At 32.9% G+C, this 18,847-nt stretch overlaps 1 protein-coding gene across 1 annotated transcript in view; it reads right to left on the reverse strand.

The window, feature by feature from the left end:
- ACBD6 (acyl-CoA binding domain containing 6) overlaps positions 1-18,847 on the reverse strand; it is a 195,838-nt gene that overhangs the window by 111,584 nt on the left and 65,407 nt on the right. Inside the window, exon 5 of the mRNA XM_074308510.1 lies at positions 15,690-15,801. Coding sequence (XP_074164611.1) covers positions 15,777-15,801 — 25 coding nt within the window. The 3' untranslated portion in view covers positions 15,690-15,776. The remainder of the gene's footprint in view (positions 1-15,689; positions 15,802-18,847) is intronic.

Consider the following 18,847-nt stretch of genomic DNA (forward strand, 5'->3'; position numbering starts at 1 on the left):
ACAATTATATTATTTAATGAGAAGTTCTAAAACATTTCTAATGAACTAAAGGGTATTTTATAAATTAAGTGTTTTACATCTCTTTAAGTGAAAAGAATCTGGTAAAATTCCAACACTAGACAATGCTATATGGTCTCCATCACTTTCACTTCCAATTTTCAAATGTTTATTTGAGAGCTGCTAAATTAAACTATTAACATTAAGTACAATATTGGTCTAATATGGTATATTTTATCATGTATTAAGATACTTATCAGATCTATTATTTTAGTTAAGAAATCATAACGATCTGTATTTTTACAAAAACAAAATCAAAAACATAGCATCTTCCTAGGTTCTTAATAAACATCTGCTCAGGTTTTTTGTTGTTAACTGTAAAATGTAAAAAGATTAAAAGAAATGTTAGCTCATAAATCTTTAGGAACTACTATAAGGAAGTTGACAAGCAACTCATTTTACTGTTAATAGGAGTTAGAAGTTAAATTTCCCATGTGCAGTGCCAAACATTTACTTTAGGAGAAACACCTATGACTGGACCTCTCTAGTGTTTATCATTTTGGATTTTTTTTTTCCATAAGGGTGGCACATATATAACACTGTTTGAAGTATGATGATGTGCTCAGACATTTGCACTAAGCTTTTTAACACACGTTTTGACCCAGTATGTAATTAATTTTTGTAACACATTATTTTAATGGTACACTAATTAACCTTGAATGAGAATGAATTCTTGGACAATGACTTTCTGTAGGAGCTCTGGAAGATATCCACATTAGTACTTTCTAAAGGTATTTTTTTTAAATACATAGTATTATGCAAACCCAAACCAAAGAAAGAACAAAAAAATTAGCAAATATTTTATTGTTTCATACATTTAGCAAACTAAATCACTTAAACAACCATATAAAGTTCCAATTGTTTTGTTACAGAATTTTTCATCTTATTATAAAAATTGGATATCTATAGACTTCAGTGAACTGGTATTCAAAGTAATATTGGTGTTGAACATCACAGATTTGATTTGGTTTTTTCCACATATTTTAACCAAATGGATAAAATAGTAAATAGAGCTGCATATATTTATTTGAATGAGGATTTTCACGTAATTTTTGTGTATCAATATAAACAAAACAATCTTTTATTAATTCTGAAATTGATGAATGTTGCTATCTAAAATCTAGACAATTTTGCTTTTTCTCTATTCTCTTTTATTCATCCACAATAAGCATTTCGGGAACATAGGTGAAAAAAAAATCAAAGAGCAGAAAGAAGAAAAGATAAAGGAAGATCTTTAAAATCTCTAATGGATAATGAGCAGTCCAAATGTAGCATTTTTGATGATCCAAAAGCACAGCAAAGTAGAATTAAAAGAATACTCATCTATTAATAAAAGCTGTTAGTTAATACTGACCTACCTTACACAGATAAATGACTACAAAGTGCTTTGAAAGTTCAGGGACCTAGCTACCCTGTTAAGTGGTATTACTTAGATGCTTTCTTGAAAATAAAGATTAGTCCTTCATATTTAAGGTGTTGCTTATAACAATCCTTTACCAATGAAGCCAATTATGTCTGTGTATATGTATGTGTGTGAGTGTGTATATAAAAGGTTTTAACTTTTTAAAAAGTGATTCAATTTGAAAAGTTCCTCTTAATATTTCAGTTACTTATCCCCAACCAGAAAGAAGTTATTCATTAAAATAACTCAATTTCAGAAAAAGAAACAAAAATCTATAAACTAAATACTAAAAGTGGGAGGAGAAAAGTGAAGAAAATCTATAAATTAAGTACTAAAGGTGAAAGGAGAAAGGAGAGGAGAAAAGGATCAGAAAGATTTGCCAGCAAATCCTATCAAATATTCAAAGGACAAAGAACAAATATTGCATAAATTATTTGCAAAAATAAAAACAGAAGGGATCTTACCAAATTCTTTCTTTGATATTTAAGCCAAAAAGAAACTAAAACTAGAGACTAGTATTCTGAGTATTAATGTAAAGATTTTGAATAAAATATTAGTAGAAGCCTCAGAATATGTAAAAAAAGATTATGCACTATAACCAGATTGGATTTAAACTAGAAATACAAATTTGGTTCAAAGTTTCTGATAAAATGCAATACAGTTCTATTAATAATACTAAGAGCAAAGAAATAAACAGACTTCAAACTTTTCCTTAAACATACTAGGCAGTATCCATCTAAAACTAAAAACTTCATCATATGTAAAAGGTATAAAATAAAGGCCTTTCTAATAATAGCAGGAATAAAACCAACAATGTCCATTATTTATTTATTATTTAATAATTCATAATAGGTCCTTTTATTATTTAATATTGGTCTAAAATACAAGTATAATAATAAGGCAAGAAAAAAATAACTTAAGGAATATACATGGGCAAAATGCAAACAAGATTATATCAAGATTATATAGGATGGCTTACTTAAAGAACCCTTGCAAGTCAACTAAAAATTTTAATTGAAACAATTATTAAATACATCAAGGTTGTAGTATATAAAATAAATACATACAAATCATCAGCAATTCTATCAATTACCAACAAAATCCATTGATAAAAGAAAGATTAACTACAGAATGTATAATATACATTCTTAGAAATATATAAAGATACAGACACACACACAATATGAATACAACTACAAAATGTTACTCAAAAAAATAAAGACAGATACAACCTACTGAGGAAATATTAATTGGTCATGGATAGGCAATGTCTACATTATAAAAATGACAATATTACTTAAGTAATTTACTTAGTACCATGCCATTCACTTATGAAAGGATTACTTTATTGAAAAAGAAAAATAATAATGAAATAAAAAATTAATCTGCAGAACAAAATGTGAATTTGAAAGGGTATAATAAAAAAGGTAGGAAGAAGATCTACCCATGTTAGATTTCAAATTATAGTACAATTCAATACCTTCAAAATGACTGAGTTCTGTTTAAAATATAGATATGTCAATCAATACAACAGATTACATACACAACATATATATCAAAGCAAATAAATTCAAGTAGTCAAAGTGTTTGAAAAGTCCAAAGATTCTACCTATTGGAATAAAGTACTCACTAATTCCAAAGAAAAAAACAAAATTCTATTAAGAAAAACAGAAAGCCATCTGGCAAAAATTAGGTTTAGAGTAACAATCTACACTATTTATCAAGATAAATAACCAAATACATGGCTTAAATACACAAGAGGTGACATAAAACAAATCAGAAAAGGAAGAAATTTCCTTTCTGATCAGTATGAGAAAGACTTCATGATCAATCAAGATAAAAAGAGGATCAAAAATAAAATGGCCAATATTGATTATATACAATTAAAATACTTTTGTGCAAATAAAATCAATGATACTAAAATTAGAAGGCAAATGGGAAAATTACAAAAGTCTAATTTTCAAGATAGATAATGAACTAATTTACCCCCCCCACACACACACACTCTTTTTAAAAAAACCACAACCATTTTCTAATAAATGCCCAAAGAATATGAAAGCCAGTAAGGATTAAACTCAAGCTATCAATATCCTTAGCAAGAAATGACTCACATGTTAAATAATTCTATCTCACTTCCATCAGACCAGCAAAGATGATCACCCAAAAATGATAAAATACTGAAGAAATTGCAGGATGATTAACATATTGATGCACTATTAGTGAAGTTATGAATTGGCCCAGACATTCTGGAAAGGATTTGGAACTACACACCAAAATTACTTAATACCCTTTGATCTTTTAAAACTACTATACTCCCTAAACAAAACTATACTCCCTAAACAAGAAAAAGATTTGTGTACACAAAGATATTTTAACAGCTTTTTGTGGGGGGAAGGGGGGAAGAAAAGAAAAGAAAAGGGAGGAGAAGGGAGAAGAGGGAATAAAACTAAGGTGTATTTATCATTTGGGTAATAACTGAGTAAAAAAAAGCTATATAAATGTAATGTAATATTATTGTGCCACAAAAAAATAATATGAAAGAGATAAAGAGACAGTTTCAGAGAAACCTAAGACCCACATGAAGAGCGAAGTGAGAAGAACCAGAAAAGCAATTTATCCAACAATATAGGAATGTCATAAAGGTATCCCCACCCCTACTCTGCAAAAAATTGAAAAATGTAACTTTAGTTTTCTTGAATGTAGCAATCAGCTGCAATTCCAGAGAGCCAATGATGAATCATGTTGCCTATACCTTCCGATAAAATAGTAATGGAACCATGGTACAGAATGAAACAAACATTTTAAGACATGCTTCACCATGCAATATGTTATAAGAGTTTTGGTTTTCTTCTCTTCAATTTGGGGAGGGAGATGGGTGGTAAAGAAAGAAAATAAATATCTTTTAATTGAAAACAAAATAAAAAGTTAAAAATTATTCTATCAACAATGATTTGTAAAACTAAGAAAATTTATGTTATGTTATATATAAAGATTCCTGAATGAATCTACCCTTACATTTTAATATAGGAATAAATTTTAATTATGTATTTAAAATTATCTTTAGTGTTCTCAAAATACCTATAATTATAATTATTTTGTTTATTCTCTTCCCATTGCAATCCTAAAATCTTCAATAAAGAATGCAAATTTAACCAAGTATAAAATTTTCATTGTCGTAAAACATGAGTTATTAGTATGCTATTACTTAACTAGTAAATAAAATATTATATACATATATATATATTAGTCCTATATATGTATATAGGGCTAATAACAATGATAACTGGTATTTCTTTCACTCTGGGTTTGCAAAGACTTCACAATCAAGTCATGTGAACATCAAATAATTTTGAAACCTAAGATATATTATCAACTGCATTTTATATATGAGGAAAGTAATGACCGTAGGCAAGTAACTGCCCAGGACTAGAAATTCATTAATGAACTCAGCCAGAAATAAAACCTAGGTTTCCATGACTCCTAGTCCAATGATCTGTTGGATATACTTCAATGAATAATATAAGTCAACCTGACAAAGTAATGCATCTGAATTGCCTTTTGCAAAAATTCAAGTTCTAAAGTCATCACACTGAATCCTTATCTGGAATATAGCTCTCTTCTTCAATCCCTGCTAATCATTAATGCTATTCCCATAACTGTTGAATAACTGGCCACCATAGACCAGTTCTTAATAATTATCTGTTACTACTCCATCCAAAAAGTATAATATGTTTTCTATAGGTCAATCTATGTCTTATGCTTTTCAAAGGCAACTGGAACATTGGAAAACAAGCATTTCAGCAAGAATTAGAAGAGTAATCCCATTGAAAATTGTACCTATATTTGTCATCAGTCACATGAAAAGAGCTTTAAGCAATCTACCAGATCTTCCACCAGAAAGAGATGGGTAATAAATCTTGACAAGGATTAAGATTGTGTATTTAAGGGCTACTTGTAAAAATTCATTCATAAGCAATATTTACACTAATATTAGAAAAAGGGAAAAGAAATGAACAAGAGGTATCGAATCTATTCCATAACAAAACAAATATGGACAGGAAAAACACTATGTCCATTCTGTATTTAGAACTGAACAGTTCAAAGGATTTATTACTTAAATACTATGGTTTTTATTTTTTAAACAGCATTGTTTGCATTTATGCGAATGGATAAAATTTGATCATTCATAATGTACCTTTCCATCATTAGTGTGAATGAGCAAGGTTCTAATAAATTAATATTTTAATCAAGTACATTATACCACAGGAAAGTACATACTGCTGTATAGAAATTATTTAAGAGGGTGCATTTTTCTTTCTTTCTCAAATCTTGAATAAAAGCATAAATTTAGTCTCTGCAGACTGACCTTGCCTCTTAAATCTTCTGTGTTTCACTTGGGTTACTGTTGCCAGTTTGGCCAGTTTTTGTAGTAGTTCTCAAGCCAAAAGCATATAAATATTATTCTGACACGAGTCATATATTTATTTAAAAACAAAGCAAGAAGAAAGGGGAAGGGAAATTGTGAGAAAAGGTAGACTCCTTATAACTATTCTAAAGAATCAATAAACATATAGAAAAAAACTGATAACTATTATGCTATCACAAAAAAGAGAGAAAACATATTGAGTTAAATGTCTCTATTAAAAAGGAGATTTCGGGGGCAGCTAAGTGGTGCAGTGGATAAAGCACCAGCCCTGAATTCAGGAGGACCAGAGTTCAAATCTGGTCTCAGACACTTGACACTTCCTAGCTATGTGACCCTGGGCAAGTCACTTAACCCCAGCCTCAGGGGGGGGGAAAAAAAAAAAAAAAGGAGATTTCAAGTTGATTAGAGGCAATATCATGCAGTTGAAAAACACAAGACTAGAAGTCAGGAGACCTGGATTTGAACCCAGGCAATAACTCCTTCCTAGAGGTGTTACATAACCTAAAGCTCAGTTTCCTTATCTATAAAATATAACAATATAAAAATATAGCACAATTATACTATTTACTTTGAGGGATTATTGTGGGGAAAGCACAAATAAAACAAATAAGAATAGCAAAAAACACTTTGTCTAGTCTACTCTCTATCTTGTAAGGAACAACTAACCTAAAGGATTTGTAAACCCTAAAAAAAGTATTTAAATGAAAACTAGTATTATTATCATTAAAATAATCACCTCATTAAATAAAGAATTTGGGGGCCGTAATAGTGGATAACATAACTGAATTATAGAATGTCCATTATCAAAAAATAAAAGATACTTAATAGTTTTTATTCTCTTTTTCTCCGCATACACACCCACATCCCATATGTATACATATGTGTATACACAAACACACATTTTGTCTGGATCTGAAACTTTTCATTAGCAGATCTTTGGATGAAAAACTTCCCACTACCAATGTAGATCAGCAACTCTTTTAGAGAATTACTAGGATTACTAAGTCAAAAGAATTACTAGGATTACTAAATCAATTTATTAAGTGTTTATGCACTTAGCATGCTGCCCAGCATGTAGTAGGAACTCAATAAATGTTTACTAATTATGTGTCAGGTACTGTGCTAAATACTAGGGATAATCTCTGTTCTCAAGGAGCTTAGATACAGGATAAATTGGAGATAATCATAGAGGGAACATGTTAACATTAAAGAGGAAAAGCTTTCTTGCACAAGGTAGAATGTTAATTGAAACATGAAGAAAGCCAGGAAAGCCAGGAAAGTAGTGATAAAGAGGAAGACAATTCCAAGTACAAGAACCACCAGTAAAAATGCTTTTAGGAAATGGAGTGTCTTCTGAAGGCAACAGCATGAAGCTAAAGTAATTGGATCACAGAGTAAATAAAAGGAAGTTAGGTATACAAAAACTGAAAGGTAGGAAGGGATCAGATTGTAAAGGGCTTAAAAAAACCAAATAAGAGTATTCTATATTTGATCTTGGAGGTAAGGGTGGGATTTACCAAATGGGGGAAGGCCATAAAGAGGGACACAAATGGTTCTAGACTACAAAACAGTACTCTAGAAAGGACATTGGCTAGTAAGTGTAGAGAGATCTGTGACAAGGAGACTAACTGAAGGGCTGCTATAATAGTTCAGGCATGGATGAGGTGATGAGGGCTGGGGTGGCTGGTTGAATGGAGAGAAGGTGGCGTACATAAGAGAGATTGCCCAATCCTGTCCCATTAGCAGGACTTAGAAACTGATAGGATACAGGGTATGAAAAAGAGAGTGGATAATTGAGGATAACCTGGATTGGGAGCCTGCACAACTGACAAGATGGTGGTGTTAACAGTAATAGAGAAGTTAAGAAGAAGGGTCAGTTTAGGGAGAAAAAGGAGCTCAATTTTAGACAAATCAAGCTTAGATAACAGAACATCCTATTTTAAACATCCAACAAGCAGCTGGAGATGGGAGGCTGTAGAGTAATCATTTATTGAACATTTATTAAGGACCTACCATTTGCCAAGCCCTATGCTAAGAACTAGGGATACAGTCCCTGCCCTCAAGGACTTCATAATCTAATAAAAGAGATAAATAACAAATACTTACTGACAAGCTATAACAGAAGACAGGCAATAGAAGGATTGGGAAAGGGTCCTATAGAAGATTGGGGTCAGGAGAAAAAGAAGAGGAAGACACAAAAGAGGCTTGGGTTGTAGAAACAATCCAACTACCATCTGCATGAAAAGACTAAATTAAACCCATAGGAAGAAATGGGTGCTTCTGAGGATATTGACTAGTACAGGGACTCCACCACAGGGGTCCAAAAGATAACACCCATTTTCATAAGCCTCTTTCACTCTCATTCTCTTATAAGAGTACAGAATCTTACAGTTTTGAGTTAGAGTTTACTGAGTTTTACAGAGGCATTGTGACTTATATTTCATGAATAGAAACCATCTCACACATTTATAGCATGTATGGGGGGAAGGGAAGCCAGTTTTGCTTTAAAATGTCCTTGATGAAAGAATAGAAATTATTAATTTTATTAAATCTCAACCCTTGAGTACATGTCTTTTTAATATTCTGTGTGACGAGATGGAAAGTTGGTACAAGGCACTTCTCTGCATACAAAACACACTGGTTGTCTTGAGGAGGAGCATGTGTGCAACTGAGCTGTGAGCTGAAAGAACAGCTTTGCCATAAACACCATATTTACATGAAAGAATGCTAAACTACAGTTATTCAGACTTGAGTATCTGACAGATATTTTCTCAAAAATAAATAACACGAACCTGTCACTTAAAGGAAAACAAATGATTCTTTTGTTTGCCAATGATTTAAAAAAAAAACTTTTGAAAAACAATTAGAATTCTGTTAGACATTTATTTATAGGCTCCCATGAACTTGACAGCTTAGTGATACTTAAATACTTTTCTGATGATTCTGATGCTAATATTATCAAATGTGGGAAATCTGAATAACTTGGTCAGAACCCTCCAGCTTAAATGGCAAGAGAAATATTCAATGTTTATGGATCGTTTGTGCCAATATAATCAAAATGACAATACTATAAAATCTAGTTTACAGTTTTAATGCTACATCAAACTATCAAAAAGATGCTTTACTGAACTCGATAAGATAATAACATTTCATTTGGAAAAGCAAATAACCTAGAAGATCAAGAGAAGTAATGAAAAAGGTTAAGAATGAAGAGAAAGGAACACTATTAAACCTAATACTATTGTGCTATAAGAAATGACAAATATAATAAATGCCAAGAATCTTGGAAAGATTTAAACTAAGCAGAATAAAGAAAATACACACACACACACACGCGCGCGTAATGACTACAACAACGTAAATGGAAAGAACCACAAAACAATCAAAACTGAATGCTGTGAAATTACAAAGAACAAACCTCAAAGAAATTTCTACCCAACTTCTCTGCATAAGTAGAAGATCCATGAATATTTCCTCTTTTCCTTTTTTCTCCTTTAAAATATTATTTTTTCAGGGTAGCTAGTTGGTATAATGGATAGAGCACCTGAAGCCAGGAGGACCTGACTTCAAATCTGTCCTCAGACACTTAATACTTCCTAGCTGAGTGACTCTGGGAAAGTCACTTAACCCCAATTTGCCTCAGAAAAAAAAAAAAAAAGTACATATTATTTGCTAAATCAGATCACTTTTTCAGTGAAGGAAGCAAAGGCATACTGTGAGAAATTCTGATGATGTAAAAAACAAAAGAGCAATAAAGAAAAATTTTAAAGGACAGAAAAGAAAGAAGTAGAGGCACTAATTATACATATCCTTTTCAAGAAACATAGCCACAACAGTCCTCTTTGTAGTGGCCAGAAACTGGAAACTGAATGGATGGCCCTCAATTGAAGAATGGCTAAATAAATTGTAGTATATGAATGTTATGGAATATTATTGTTCTGTAAGAAATGACCAGTAGGATGATTTCAGAAAGATCTGGAGAGACTGACATGAACTGATGCTGAGTGAATTAGCAGGACCAGGAGATCATTATACTTCAACAACAATACTATATGATGATTAATTCTGATGGGCGAGGCCCTCTCCAACAAGGAGATGAAATAAATCAGTTCCAATGGAGCAGTAATGAACTGAACCAGCTACACCCAGAGAAAGAACTCTGGGAGATGACCATGAACCACTACATAGAATTCCCAGTCCCTCTATTTTTGTCCGCCTGTCCTTCACAGGTTAATGGTATACTATTTCAAAGTCCGATTTTTCTTGTGCAGCAAAATAACTGTATGGACATGTATACATATATTGTATTTAACTTATGCTTTAACATATTTAACATGTATTGGTCAACCTGCCATCTGGGGGAAGGGGTGAGGGGAAGAAGGGGAAAAATTGGAACAAAAAGTTTTGCAACTGTCAATGCTGAAAAATTATCCATGCATATATCTTGTAAATAAAAGGCTATAATTAAAAAAGAAAAGAAACATAGCCATAAAAGAATGGAGAGATAAAGAATAATAGCTAAGAAGATGGATGTATCAAGTGAGGGTTTGTTTCTTTTTTTTAAGAATGGGAAAGACACAGACATGTTTGTAAGCATCAGCGGAACAGTCAATAGAAGAGATTGAAGGGTAATAAATTAGTAAGATTGATAGAAGGAGCAATCTGCTAGAGAAGTCTGGCATTAGGTCACCTAGATGTCTAAAGGGGTTTGCTTTGACAAGAAGAAAGGTTACCTCTTCATGTGATACAGGTGTGAAAAAGGAGAGAATAAAAGAAGGCATCTTAACTGATGTGAGATAACAAGGTGAGGAGAAGAAGAAGCTCTTGATAAATGATCCTAATGAAATATAAGGCAAGAGAATGAAAAAGGATGAAAAAGTTCAGAAAATCTACTATGGTCAAATAGGAAAATCTATCAATTTGGGTCAAATGCAAAAGGAGTTCCTTGACAGACTTTAGTTTATGTAATACAAATTTTTATTAACACAGTCAGCATAGTCACTCAGTAAGGAAACAGGGTAAAGGAAAAAAGGATTTGGGGGAACGAGAAGTTGAGGTATATTAAGAGAAGATTGGTCCCAGGCAAATATTTATTGTAATTCCTTTTGAGTGGCAAAGAACTAGAAACTGAGGGGATGTCTGTCTATCAATTGGAGTTTGGTTGAGCAAGCTATGGTATTTAAGTGAGAAAAAATGATGAAGGAGATGGATCACTGAAACCTTGGAAAACTTGTTTGAACTAATATAGACTGAAGCGAACAGCCAAGATAATAATTTATGTACAAGTAATACTATTGTAAAGACAAACTACTGTGAAATATTTAGGAAATCAGTTTGATAATTCCAAAGGACTCATGATAAAACCGGTTCTTCATCTCCTGACAAAAAGGTGATAGAGTCAAAGTACAGCCTGAGACACATCTCTATAGACAAAACCAATTTGAGAATTTGTTTAATTTTGTTTTCTCTATTTTGGTAGGGAAGGTGGGAGAGAGAAAAGACTATACTTTTTATTTTTAAGTTGTAACTGTTGGACACAATACTGTTTCTTCTCCATCCTTTAAAAGAGATTCTCAAGAACATACACCCATTGGTTGGATGGAAGGAAGAATAGCAGAAACCTGAATGCAAATCATAGTTCAGCAAACGCAGTAGCATCTCAACACTGTGGCTCAGGCCTGGCAGCCATCACCTCACTTAGCTAGAATGGCACAAATCTGAGGCTCCTTTGAGATCACTGAAAGGATCTGGCTTTGTTTCACTTCCTCTGTAGCAGATAAGTATCACTCCATGATTTCTCTATTTCAAACTCTTGTTGTGGTTTATCACTAGGAGGCAGCTAGGTGGTGCAAAGGACATAACACTGGGCCTGGGATCAGGAAGACTCAAATTCAACCTTAGACACTCACTAGCTAGGTGTCTCTAGCCTGTCTGCCTTAATCCTCTGGAGAAAGAAATGGCAAACCACTTGAGGATCTTTGCCAAGAAAATTCCAAGGACAATGATCCCCAGGGTCACAAACAATCAGACACCACTGAACCACCACCACAAGAGTCTGTCATTGCTTTTTTGTGCATCACATCTGCAAGGTGCCTAAAGAAGGGCTATGATGAAGGAAGCAGTTGAAAAGACATTTACACCTCCTTTCAAAGCATTATTTGTTTTTCCTTGGAGGGCAGCTGAGCCAAAGGGATGACAAACTTATGATTTAGGTTTTCTTCACGACTCTTACAAGCTTAGACTAAGTAGGAGGAAGAGATGAAGCAAGTCATTGAGGACATGCAGGTGCTGCACCCTGAGGTAGCAGCAAAGCCCCTATGGCTGAGAAAAGCTGAGCCTGCTGTGCCCAGCACCCTCTGGCCCCACACCCCAGTCAACAAGCAAAATGACACAGAATTTCCTGCTCACCATTTAGTCAAGAAATGCTTTGTTCACTGTTCCGAAATGAAAAGCATTTAAAAAAAAAAAATTTTCCCCCAGGGAATTTAGCAAGGTAAGACCCAGGCCCAGTGAGGTCATGGCCATGTGATTCCAGGCAAGTCAGGGAAGCTCTTGGGGCCAAGGCAGAGCGCTGAGGGAATGATATGGGGGGCTGACTGACCTGGGAGTCCTTTATACCAATAAAATAATAAGCCCATTTCAGAAATAAATAGTAACTAAAAAAATTTTAAATAATTATTCCCTTCAGAAGAGGAGAACCTAGCAATAAGGAAAATAGTATATGCTTGATATATACGTATAAATATAATGCAAAAGAATAAAAATGAAATCCTCATTTTAAAAAAAGCTGAGTATTAAAATTTTGACTTTTTAACCTTCAGGTTTTATACCTTTATTTTCCCCCCAAAAAATTTGTTTACATGTTTAAATTATAAGCAAAATTTATAATAATTAAGATGAAAAGTCAAGATCATGGCTTGGTAATGCTGGACATAGGGAATTTGGTATAAGTACAACTTCTTAAAACACTTCATTTCTCTGCCATATTTTATATCTATAAATGTATGCCTAAGTTTATTAAACTACTATTTTAAGAGGAATCTACTTTATTTATTCAAGTTTGAAATATTTTTCTTACTACAGTAGCAGTGAATTTTACGAACTGTGACTGAATAAAAGAGGCAAGTAAGGAAAAAGATAACTAATCATATTTAAATAAAGTATAGAGGGAAAACATTTTAGATAAATTATTTATACATAATACGAAATATAAGAATGTCCTTATATGCAAATAAACATGAATATGTAGCTAAATATATGTATAGCTATATATAAATATAAATATTACAAGGATATTTACTTCAATTATACTACTTCAAATAAAGTTCATCAGAAAGAAAAAAATGTAAAGATTCAGAATACAACTTGAAAAATTGTTTTTAATTTAATTTAATTAATATTTCTTTAAGTGCACATGGCAAATCTGTCCAATAAACAAATGTTAAAATGGAATCAAATGCATTTTTTTAAGTAACAATGTCATGCAAATACCTTTTCAAAGATATTGTACTTCTAATATAATACTTTAATTCAAACACTAAATAGCTACATGGAATAGTATATGCTATTTCAAAATAATCTTTGCTATATAAAAACACGTACATACAAGAATAACATAAAATGAGAACTCAGAAACTTAATTTTGGGGCCATGGTCCTTTGGTCAAGAACCAAAGCTGACCAACTTTACAAAAAACTGATTGCTATAGCTTTAAAAAGCACAAAGCACTTCTTTTTAGGGGGCTATGTTTTGACCTTGATTTTAAGTTTTCCTATCCTCTATGTTCCTAGATTAATTCATATGAATTGCTGATTAATAATAAAATGTCTTGCCATCAGAATTCAAAACCCCACTCTGGGCTGTCATGGCTGAAAGGGCAGAAATCTGCTTGGAGCTATGAAAGAACCCAACTGAATTCGTGGCGTCTCAGTCTATGAATGTGTAAGCACTTCATCTGTTCAGAAAAACACAATGTTTTCAGAGATAAGAGTAAGGGTAAGGTTGGAGTGTTGAAAAGGTAGTTCAATATATGATGGACTGAAAGAAAGAAATATAATGGCAAAGTAAGTGAATCACAGGAGCATTTTTATTTCACCAATAAGCTGCTTCACTCAACATGAAGGATTCTTGTACTTAAATATATCCATTTCTTCATTGTCATTCTTGTCACATAAGTAGCTATGACCATGTGACTCAATATGGCATAGGCGAGGAGGGCTTTTGGTAGTCACACATGATAGTTGCCAATCAAGGTAAAATACTGATAATTTCCAAATAAGTCATATCTAATTTAATTTCATTAAAAGATTGTAATTACCTCTGGGCTTTGAAAGAAAATGAAAATGCCCTGACAGATCAAAATCAGAAACCATATCACCCAACAAACAAAACTTTTTTTTACTTTTGGTTTTGCAACGTATAATAATTTATTACTATGAGTAATGTTTCAGGTTTTTAAAATTATTATATTTCATTGTAATTTTCACAGTGAAAAATAGACAATGTTTAAGTATTTAATGGAAAATAATGTTACTAGACACACATTCCTCCATGACTGAGAATCTAGGTTTATGTCACACTTCTGACTTCTAGTTATTTAACATCTGTGATCCTCAGTTTCCTCATTAGTAAAATAAAGGAGTTGATTTTGAGGTCCCTTCCAACTCTAAAGCGATGATATTATGGATTCCAACTGTTTCTGTCAATGGAGTTGAAGGGAATTTCCTGAAATAGATATATTAAAGACTAACCCATGGAGAAAAGACACTATCATCTAGAAGCTGATAATTTATGTACCATTGAGGATTTATCAAGTATCTTTTCTCGCTCTCTTACCACCTATTTCCTGTCTCTTGGCCACTTAAGTCATCTCAGGATGTCCCCTAGCCTACCTAAACTAAACAAATCTGTAACAACTCACCTTTGCCTTTAAAGAAGCCACTTGTAGGGACAGCTAGGTGGACAGTGGATAGAGCACCAGCCCTGAAGTCAGGAGGACCTGAGTTCAAATCTTGGCATTATTCTTAACTTTTTACTCTCTCAATCCCAATACTCACCGCTAAATCTTTACAATTCTACCTCAACAACTACCCCTTGCATCTGTTCTCTCTCCAGTCTCCACCATTTCTCATAGACTACTGAAATAGTTGCTACCAGCTTTTATTTTCTCCCTTTTCTAAGCCATCTTCTATATACTTGTTAAATGAATACAACTAAAACAGAAATCTGACTAGATCATTTGCCAGTCTAAGAAGCTTTAGGAGCTCCCATCTTCCTATAGGATCAAAAAAAGCCACTCACTATCTGGCCCCAGAATCTCCTTAAGGTCTGTTTTCTTTCTCCTTTCTCCTCTACCCCTACCTTCTAACTGGTTCTTCTGCTGTTCCATTGACTAGGGTATTTCCTTTGCACAAGTGGGATATTCTCCCTACTCCCTTTCACCTCTTGTAATGTCTAGGTCCCTTCCAGGTTCAATGCAGTAGATGGCAGAGCTGGGCTCCGGCCTCAAAGTCTCTTTGAATTAAAGCCAGCATTCTTCCCACTGCAGCAACTTGACTCAAAATGGGTACTTATTAGATAATTATTGAATTGAAATAAATTTAATTATCAATTAGTGTTGTGGTTAGTAATTTACCAGAAACTTCCTAATTTTTGCTACAGAAAACCTTTTGTTTGAACTTTTTTCTTTAGTATGTCATTCTTAACAGCCACACTATACTTTAAGGGGGAAATGTAAGTATTTGCAAAAAAGAACAGGGAGAACACAAAATATTCTAAAAGAAAACAGGATTTTTTTTTTCTTACCTCTTCATCTTTCATGTTCACATCCACTTTTTTTTTGATCTGATGGCTTTTGGTTATGTGGTTCAATGTTGTTTTTCCCTGCAGTAATCAAATATGTTTTTTGTCTTCTTCTCTAATTGGGGTAAAAAAAGTAGATGCTTTCTTACTAAACAACAAATAAAAACCACACACAACACACACACACACACACACACACACACACACACACACACACACACACACACAGATACAGATATAGATATATATTAAGCAATTTATTGCAAAACATGCAAATCAAGAGAATCTTTGGAGTGTTACATATTTCCAACATTTTTCATGAAAAATTTGAAATATTTTTCTTACTACACACACATACACAAAATACTATTACTATGTTCCTATTCCTCTCTTTCTCCTCCATTCTCCCAAAAAACTGAGTTATTGTAAATAACAACTTTCATTTATGAAATGGCGCCAGGCCAATCAAAGAACATTTTTGGATGTTTAAACACCCAGTAGGACCTAAGAAAAAGAAGAGATAAAGTTAACAAAATCAGCTTTCATCTGTGATAAGTTACAGTACCCCTTAAGTTATAGAACCCTTACACAGCAATTGGATAGCAGCCATTTTTGTCCTACGTTATTTAACCTTTACAAAGTGCTTGGATGACAGCCAGCTTTATCCTAGAGCAGTATAAATTGAGAATACCTCTCTTTAGATTTTTGAATTCCTTAATTAAGCACAAAAAATGCACATGAGGACTCCCTCTCCAGACAATAAAGATCCTGGAATGCTAGACGTAAAGATGCCAGAGTACAACATCTTTTACCTGAAAAACATTCTTTTATTTATCATTACCACTTTAAATAAAGTCATTTTTTGCTAGCAAGTCTATACATTGTGAAATTTTGAGTCCAGGCATCATAGCTGCATTCTATATAATAACAAACATTTTTGCTATTTTTTCATCTTAATACATGATAATAATAATCAAGAAGCATTTATATTAAATACCTACTGTGATCCAGACAGTATCTTCAAACAATGAAAATGCAAACAGAAGGCAGAAACTAGCCCCTGCTCTCAAGGAATTCTCAATCTAATAGGAGAAACAACATGCAAACAACTATGTACAGATTATATATTCAGGAGAAGTTTATACTCAGAGGGAAGCCCTTCTCTGAAGGAAGTCAAGAGAAACTAGGAGATAAAAAGGGAAGAGAGAATTCTAGGGTAAAGAGATATAAAGTGAAAAGGTCTGAATTTGGGAGATGGAAGTATCTTATTTGAAGAAGAGCCAAGAGGTCAGCGTCACTGGATCACAGAGTATATGGCGATGTGAGAAGACTGGAAAAGTAGTAATGGACCAGTTGTGAAGGGCTTTGAAAGCAAAAGAGAGCCTTTTACATCTGATCCAGAGGATCACTGGGAATTTGCAGTTGCTTGGCTGGGATTACCCAATATTAGGACCTATAATTAAACTATGTCTTTTATTTTCCTATGTAAATTCTTTGTCTTCCAAAATTTCCCTCAATTGAGCTAATGTAGAGTTCCAAACAGATTAGAGTTTACATCTAACTTGAAAAGAGAAAAAAAAAAAAAAATCTAAAATAGTGGTCAAAGTCCTTGAAGAGATTCAAAAATTTCAGATTAGTTTTCGCTTTCTATGGATGCCTGATTTACAAAAACAAAACTAAATTCTAAGATTTTAATAATTTTTAATTATTTAAGTAATAATTTATAGATTTCTTTCATTTCTAAAGAAAAAATACATAAAGCATGTCACCTCGGTAGAACTGTCAGTCAAAAAGTAAAATAATTTAAAAATTCCTCTCAAGCAATTTATTTATTCACACTGTATATACTGAATATTGTCTCATGCAGATGACACCAAGTTCTCAAAACTATACCAAAAAAATATGGTAATAGATTTTCTCCGGCTACAAGTTTTTCTCAATTGAAGGAAAAGAAAAATCAGGCTCATATGGTTCTATTACAAGCTTGTGTAGAGACAGTAAAGGCACAGTGCCTAGAAACTAGACTTAATAATCACAAAATTTGGGATACAATTCCTGCCTCTGTGATTAGTTGTATGACCAAGTCAAATCATTTAACCTTTCAGTTTCCCTATCTATAAAATATGTAAAATAACACCTGTTGTTTCCCTGACTATAAACAGAGACATTAATTCTTATAGTACATACCGCAATGAGAGATTCAAAGATAATGTACATAAAAGTACTTAGCAAACATTTTCCTAAGATTTAAGATTAAAGCAAAGTACTTTATTTTTTTGATGATAGTTTATTTTCAAAATACATGCAAAGATAGTTTTCAACATTAACCCTTGCAAAACTTTGCATTCCAAATTTTTCTCCCTCTCTCCCCCTTACCCTAGGCAGCAAGTAATCCAATAAGTCAAACATACACAATTCTTCTAAACATGTTTCCACATTTGTCATGCTTAGCAAATTTTTATATGCTACATAAATATCAGTCATCATCTGAAACACATTTTCCAAAAGAAACAATGTTATTCATAATATTGATAATGAAGTTCCCATTTGTCTAACTCCATAATTTATGTTGGTAATTTAATCTGCCCACATTATAAATACCCTGCATAATTTTTAATTGATCTCACAAAAATACAACACAAAATAAAATGGCATTACAGGTTCTAACAGATTCCAAAGGACCATCATATATAAATGGTCTATCACCTGACAGCACCCACTTAGACCAACCAGTCAGTCCCCTGATGCTGCTTGGTCCCATTCAATTTTATATGACAATAAAGCCTTTTCCTTTGAGAAACCAGTCTAGTATTCTTACTGATCAAACCAGCTCTCCCATTGTACTATGACTTTAGTACACTTAGTACACTTCAGCTAGTTTACAGGCTCAACCAGTGATCATGTAAATCTTATTTTTAGTATTGCTTCCTCCAGAAAACATAAAAAAATACACTTTCAGAATAAAATCTGTTTACAAATTGGGGCCTTCCTATGGTGACATTTCAGTTATATTTTGTTTTAAAACAATGCATTGTTCTTAATGAGTTTCTCAAGGGGAGAACCACTTCTGAGCCACATTCTGTTAGCTCAGTGAACCATCACACAGCCCAGCAGCCAATTATCCACTTATCAAGCTCCTTTCTGCACTCTCCACTCTCACT

The sequence above is a fragment of the Sminthopsis crassicaudata genome, chromosome 4, assembly GCF_048593235.1.
Source record: "Sminthopsis crassicaudata isolate SCR6 chromosome 4, ASM4859323v1, whole genome shotgun sequence".
Taxonomy (NCBI): Eukaryota; Metazoa; Chordata; class Mammalia; order Dasyuromorphia; family Dasyuridae; genus Sminthopsis; species Sminthopsis crassicaudata.